This window comes from Ochlerotatus camptorhynchus, unplaced genomic scaffold (genome assembly GCF_037179485.1).
Source record: "Ochlerotatus camptorhynchus isolate MF236.1 unplaced genomic scaffold, CSIRO-AGI_Acam_v1.1 ptg000498l, whole genome shotgun sequence".
Classification (NCBI taxonomy): Eukaryota; Metazoa; Arthropoda; class Insecta; order Diptera; family Culicidae; genus Ochlerotatus; species Ochlerotatus camptorhynchus.
The window spans coordinates 1,202,791-1,210,448 of NW_027040983.1; the positions used below are offsets into that span (position 1 = coordinate 1,202,791).

The window sequence follows — 7,658 nt, forward strand, 5'->3', positions numbered from 1 at the left end:
TTAACGTTCAACCACTAGCTATGGGCTAATGGGCTTCAAAGGGTTTTCAATCGCGTTGCTTCCTTATTTGATTTTCACTTGGCACGCGAGACGCTGCGTCAGAGGTTTTGTGATACATTTTTAAGAATTAAAAATTAAGTTGAACTCCACGACCTTTGCAGCTTGTTACTTCTTGACTATACACGGGAAAAAATCCGTTCCGAAATTCGTCAACCTCCAGTCACGATTTTCGGAACAAGTAAACTTTTCGTTTACGAAAGTACACCATGAATAAAAATCATGAAATCGTGAACATTGTTCCACAAAAATAAGCATAACTCGTGCAAAGGCAACAAAAGTCATAGAATCTTGAACTCTGTTCGGAAAATCATGATCTAGTTCTGGTAAACGTGATTTATGTTAATGCGTTGTGATTGATATCGTGAACCTTGTTCTCGAAAACGGAAACATGGTTCATGGACTGTAAAATGTCAACTTCACTATAATTACCAATATTTTAAATGAAGTGAGGAAGAGGAATGAAAAGAACGGAAGCCTTGATGCAGGTTTTACCCGCATCCCAAACTGGCAGCAGGTATCTGTCCAGCAGATGGAATGAACACACTTTCAGCCGAGTTTTCAGCTCAACAAATCAACACTACCTTCGACTTCCATCGGAGCGGCAGGAGCAAGAACACCGGATGCGTTCGAGGATTCTTTTTCTTCGAGTACGGCCAGTAGACTGATGCAAATTTTGACTTGAAATGGTTTCAAATCGGGTCCTGATTAGCCTCCCAAAGTTACAACTCATTTGGTTAGAAACAGACTTCGCACAAACCATTTGAAGTTTACATGTAAATTACTATGAGAAATTTCAACTTTTTGTTCATTGCCTTCTAGTCTTTTTCCATATTAAGCTGCGAAACAGTTCGATAGCCATTCTTATACAAAATTTTCTCAGCTAAAATTTTGCAGAAGATCGTTTCTATGTAAAACGAGACAGGAAAAAGTTATTAATTATTTAAGAGATTGGAAAACTTATGACATGATCAAGCAGCTGCTATGTAGGCAACACTGTATTTTGCAGTGTGACATAGTAGCCATGATTTTTGTGTTCTATTCAACGCCCCAGAAACACCAATGTTGCCTGCTGAGCAGTTGATTGAGCATGATCATAAGACATCAGCGCATTGAACCATTGATAACTTTCGATCCTTGCATTTAATCAAAAAGTGCTCTTCAACAAAGTTGTAGCTGGGAAAATTTCCTACAAGCACAATTAAAAGTTTTTGAAGCAGACCGATATGGTAAATTATTAGATAGACATGAACAAAAATCTTGGTTTCACCATAGTAATTCCCATACAAATTTCAAATGGTTTGTGCCATCTCAGTTTCTCACCAAATGGGTTCAAATTTTGAGAGGTTAGTCAGGATCCGATTTGGAATCGTTTAAGTATTGTGGAGTGAAAATTTCAAATTTTGCATCACTCTAACGGCCAGTATGATGACATGTACCAGCCACTGTCATTGTGCCGGACCACCATTCTAATGATACGGCTCAGCTCACTCACTAATAATCGAGACACTATTCTCGACGTTCTGTAGCGTTATGAAATCGATGGTCGCGCTGAACAGGCGTGTCTTAAGTTCATGAATTTGGGATTTATTTCATGAAAATGTTATTTACTCGATCACGTTTATGGGAACTAAGTCTTGAATTCAAACGAACTAGCAGTTCATCAGGGGGTAAGTCACTCTGCCACATTGTGCTAACACCCACAGAAACACACTTCGACACACTTCAAACACCCACAAACACCCTCACGACGTATGATAAGCAATTTTTTAATCAATTCTGGCACCACTGCAAATAATGTTTACATTCGATTGTTATTTTGTTGTTTTGTTATTGTTGTTGTTGTTTACAGTTACAACGATACGATCCCAGATTGGTACGACTGAGTACGAATATTATCGGCAAATCTCGATACCCTCGGAAGTGATATAGTAATGGATTTTCGGGACACCACGGGACAACACTTGAATGTGGATTTGCCCCGAAGGTCTCTGCTCGCAATGTCCGGCGAAAGTCGATACGGATGGACTCATGGAATAACGCCGAGAAAGATCGATACGGTAAGGTTGAATGGCAGCCTAACAATTAGGAAACGTGAATAAAGAGTATCGTTTACGTTCAGAAAGTTGAATGACGCCCCTTGACGTTCCCAGTTTAGTTCTCTGTGTGATACGTATCAACAAGAAGTGAATGACAGAGCTGATCGTATCAAAGAGAACGCTGCCCAATTAGAACTGGAGGCAGTCGCCGTGGCCACGAATTGCAGGGTTCTTGGAATCGCTTAGTCCGGGGTCTATCCTGCTGAACATTGGATGCGGTAATGGTAAATACCTGGGGTTGAATCCTCAGGCTTCGTAGGCAAGCGATTGGGGAAATGTGTCGAGTACTTCGCCCAGGAGGACGGGCACTGATTTAAGAAAGACAATCAAGCTATATACGGCAGCATAAGCACAACAATAAATCACCGTGGGATGGAGAGCCGGAGAAGGTGGTTCCGATTGAACATGGCGACGGGGAATCGGTGCTGCCAATTCCCACCAACAGGACGCAGTTTCAGCATAAGGATTTGTTGCTTCCTTGGAAGTTGCGTGACGTAGAACGGCAGCAGCAGGAAGCGAAGGTAACTTTTCTCAGGTATTACCATGTGGTTCGAGAAGAAGGAGATGTCCGAATTGTGTTTGGCGGTGGGCAGGATCAGCGTGGAAGATAGTTACTATGACCAGGGGACTTGGTGTATTATTTTTAGAAAAGAATGAATATTTAGCCTATTAAGGCACAGACAAAATTAAGGTGATCGATCGACTTGACTTCAACCGGAATGTGTCCCCGAAATATAGATTTATTTAAAATACCAGTTCATTTACTCATCATCAACCGCTTTCCCGACACTGTAGAAATTGACCAACTCGTCATATTTATAATTCTCCAGCAGGTCAGTCAACTGCGGCAGTTTCGTCTTCACATTGACCCCTTTGAACTTGAACTTATCGATGTACAGATCGGTCAGAATCTCGTAGATGCGGTTCATCGTTTCGAATGTCCAAATCGATCATTGTCTGCAGTATCTGGTGGTCCTTCGTCAGCTTCTTGTAGTGAACGATCTTCGGCTCGATCAACTTGATTAATCCGGGGAAGGTTTGCTCGTTGATATCTGAAAATGGGTGCTACGCTGTTATCAATCAAATCGAATTTGTTGAAAGCTGCAGCTTGATCCGTTTCTTGGTGACTTCCTTCGTAATAAAGTCCTTGAGAATCTAAATGGTAAAAATGTTGTCGCTTCTGAAATTCGCTTCCGCCTTGCCGTATTCACAAATTAGAAGACAATGAAGACGTGACGGAAAAGAGCCTATTCCTTTCGTTTCCATAAATATTTTTCGGTATTTCCGGGATACTGTTCATAAGCCAGTTGTGCATTTCAGCCTGCTGAAGGCCCCCTTGAGAGTGAGCAAATCATCAGGCGCCAGGTTAGGCGCCCATTTCGTCTTCCTCCTCAAGTGAGAGGGCCAATGCTCGTTTCATGGATTAATCTGCACACAAACAACAGCAAAGGAGTCGCAGGAGAATCTGCCATTAATAGCGTTATGTTGTTATGATTGAGGATATGGTTGCCAGTAAATATATTTTTTCGGTTGAAGTTTTGACAGCTCGGTCAACATGATGAAACACCTTCCGACACCCAAAAACACCCTGGAAACACAATAAGCACAAACACATGGTGGCAGAGTGACTTACCCCCTGCAGTTCATGCTTTCGTGATTTGTTGTTCACGAATACCGGAACGGTTTCTTTTGCGTGTATTGTATTTCCTAGTATTGCTTAATCAATCATTAGGACTAACCCAGTCTGTTGATGTAGAACCAAATAAACACATAAACAAATGAACAAACACGACTCTAAGCTGGAGCTTGTTGGAACAACAAACATTCATTAGCCCTTCCAGGGCTTGGTCCATCACTAGTTGAAACACAGCAGCACTGGAAGATGAGCAGTGCCACGCCAAATGGTCACTTCACATTTGAACTACAATTCGGTCATTTTGATTCCCGAAAAAAAAAAATCAAAATAGCGAGTTCAATATGTTATCGAATAAAAATTGACATTAGCCCAACGTTTGATTTTGATGTCTACATAAGCATCGAAATCAAATGTATTCTTGATCTCAAACATGGGAAAACATTATGATTTAGTTGTATTTATGCAAGGCAACATGGTGTATACATCAGACATTTTGGAACAAAATTATGATATTCTAATGTCACTCTGACGTCAAGTATTTCAATCTTTTGACATTAGAACCAACCGTTTCAGGGGTGTTTTCGGATGAAAAAACGTCAGATCTAAACATTGTTCAGATGTTTTCAATTGTACCTCGTGTTTGTTGTTCTCTGATGTTTTTAGATGTACAAAACGTTTAAAGTAAACGTTATTCGGATGTTTCTAAATGTAGATGATTTCTAATGTTTTAAGGTATACAAAACATTAGAATCTAACTTTAAAAATGCATTCAATTATATTGTTGGTCAAGTCGGATACCAGAAAACCCCACACGCGACATTCGATTTTCCTCTCGTTCTGTACGTTAAACATAACGTCGGACATAATGCGCTGTATAGCGCATCACTATGTCATTAGTGCGCTAAGAGTTATTAGACCACTGACACAGGCGCCAATTCGTGGGTGACGAGGCACTTGGTGACATTACCGCTAGTTTGACGATTGTTGCAGCCTTTTTTAGCGAACTACCATTTAAGGTATGTATTGCTTACAAAATATGTTTCCACCTGGAAATAGCCCAGTTTTAGAAATGCGGTTATAGTTTATTTTACATTTAATTATTCTTGTTCAAAACTTCAGATTTATTTTTCTCAGTTCAAGTCCATTGCGACATTGGCCCATATTTCAGCTCTATCTAGAATTGTTGCGCGCAAGTTGAACATCCGCGCTTTAAACGCTCGAGCTCCTCCCCACTGGGCAGCTAAAAGCTGCTGTCACAAAATCAGCCGTTGATCGCACGAAAATCAAAAAGAAAACAAAACTGCAAACTGTCAAAACTCAACACTCGCTTGCGCGCTGCATCAGATGCCGGTACACACATTTCCCAAGCCAGTTTTTCTCGAATATTTTGCAGGATATTTAAGCGTTTAGTTTACAATTTTATCGTTAATTCAAGTTTGAATGATAAACTAACGAATCAGCTCACTGAGGAAAGAGGTAAGTACGCGATATCCTGGTGCAATTTCGTATTTGAATAGAGGTGTTTGATTCAACGTACAGGAAGATGGCAACAGCAATGGAACCGGTCCCGTCTCGCGATTTAGAAGGTCGTAAAATTTGCGTCGAGCGCTTCATCTACGCAATCCTGTACAGCGTCGGGGCGCAGTTTGTTCTGCTTGCGAGCTTCCTGCTGTTGGTCAATTTTAGCCTGCTCCACCCCTTAGCTTGGTTGGTGGACTCGTTTCGATTGCTCGTTTCCCTTTCCACCTGGCTGTGGATTATGCCGCTCGTCAGTGCGGTCATCGTTCACGGAATATACCTGGCCAAATCGCACCTCTCCGGGGTCAAGTACTGTCCGACGCGGTTTCAGCAGATCTATCAGTGAGTTTTACTGTTTTGGTTATTTTCAAATTGAACTTGAGAGTTATGGTTATGGTTGGTGTCGTTTCAGATCGATCATCACCAAGTCCATCCTGCTGCTGGTCAATTGCGTGATTGGATTCCTGACGGCTTGGTTGTACACACGCTTCCTGCGGGACGATTATCGCATTTTGTTCCTACCGAAGGATAACGAAAATTCCGTACTGAACGAGAAGTATCTATTCCTGCAGCTGGGAGGCACGTTCGCCGGAGTGTACTATTTCATCAAGAACAAATTGGAAAAGCCTTGTCTCAACTTTCCGGTCATTCAGCAGTCTCGATACCAGCAGATTCGAGCTCAACTCTACAGTATGGTGTATCGGTCTCTGTTCAAATCGTTTTTCCCAACGCTGACCTACGTGAGCTTCTACTACACCTTCAACTGTTTCTACTTCCGCTACAAGTTGGCCAACGTCTTCCACGGTGTATCGCTCGCCGAGGAATCTTCGCTGGGTGCGCTGTATTCCGTGTTGACCGACATCCGACTGGTGTTGTACTGTTGGATTCTATCCTCGCAAATCCTGACCAACATGAACCTGATGCAGGTATTGTTTCACATTTTCCTCACGGAGCACCGGGAGTTCCTGGTCGAACGGACTTCGCTGGCCAATGACTCGCAAGTCACTCTAGTAGAAGCGCTTGCTTGCGAACAGATTCCTATCATCCAACAACTGGCCGCACTGGATCTTTTCACAATCGCGGAAAGCTGCGATCCGAGACGACGGGCCCGTCTGTATGCTCTGTCCATTCCGGGAGGCCATCCATACAATTGGCGTCTGGTTTCCGGCGAATGCATTCGTCTCATCAAAGACTACACCACTCAGCTGTCGAAATCAATCGAAGGAGCAACCCTGAAACCCCGTCCGGATATTGCCAAACTACGTCCCACGGCTTCCATGGATGCAGAAAAGCTACTGATGAAGCAGTACAATGAAAGCTTTGGAATTCGCAGCCTGTCTACGTCGGCCCTGCCAACGGAAGCTCCCCAGCCGGATGTCATCTGCAAAGTGGTCGACCACCGGCTAGACTCGTTACGCGAATCACTTCGCTCCATTCCGGGAATTTACTACCTCTTTGGGGAACCGAAAACTGCCAAAACCTGCCACCTTCTGGCGACGCAATCACAGCAGATTGTTTGGATCAGCCAAGCGCTGGCATCGCTGGCGGCGCACTCAATTCGGGAGGATCAGTTCGGTGTCGTTCAGAACGATCTGCCACTGGTCATACGGACGTTGCTGCAGCTGAAACAGGTGCTCGATAAGGTCGGATCGATCCAGCTGGACGTGAAGAAGATCGATCGGAACTACGTGGCCCTGAAGGCGGCCACCAAGAGGAGCTTGTATCGAATTTCCGCCGCTTTTGCCGACTATCTGAACGATATCGTTCTGGAGCCGAGCGACGTGAAGGCCCTGCTGGGGTTCGTGAACTATCGGGAAGCCTAGGCGAATGGCCGGGCATTTTTGTGCGTTTTGGAACTTCTTTTTCTGTTAGTAAATAAGTCATCCAGGTTAACTGCCACGTGGACTCATGAAGTAATTGTAAGCAATTATAATTTAGTACGAAAATGTTGGATACGTGTGTGGTTTATCCGAAAAATCCTGCTCAATTATTGGGTTTTGCATTGGCGAGAAAGAGACTTTCGTCCTTACAGCCATATATGTATTACCAAAGAGGTAACTCTAAGACCAGAAGGTCTCAGGTCAGTTGTGGGATAGTTTACCCATCCGGGATACAGTTCGTTTGTGGTATTTTTTATTAGGGTACACTCATAAAATAAATCACATAACCAGTGGAAAATATCCATGTGAATTTCACATAACTTTCATGTGATAACATGAGCAGATCTCTTCGGAATACAACGCTACTGCAACCAAATTTTCACCGAACCATGTTTGGGAACAACGAACCAATCTCAGCGTGTATTCGTGCGTTTACGGCTGTCGAAGAGTTTTTCGAGTTCAATGAAC

The 7,658-nt window shown here is 43.1% G+C and overlaps 1 protein-coding gene across 1 annotated transcript; it reads left to right on the forward strand.

The window, feature by feature from the left end:
* Nucleotides 1-5,135: 5,135 nt before the first annotated feature.
* On the forward strand, nt 5,136-7,222 carry LOC135712625 (nucleoporin Ndc1-like). The gene is made up of 3 exons (XM_065235578.1): nt 5,136-5,268; nt 5,332-5,652; nt 5,723-7,222. The coding sequence occupies exons 2-3, from the start codon at nt 5,336-5,338 to the stop codon at nt 7,131-7,133; spliced, it is 1,728 nt and encodes a 575-aa protein (XP_065091650.1). The 5' UTR covers nt 5,136-5,268; nt 5,332-5,335; the 3' UTR covers nt 7,134-7,222.
* The last annotated feature ends 436 nt before the right edge of the window (nt 7,223-7,658 follow it).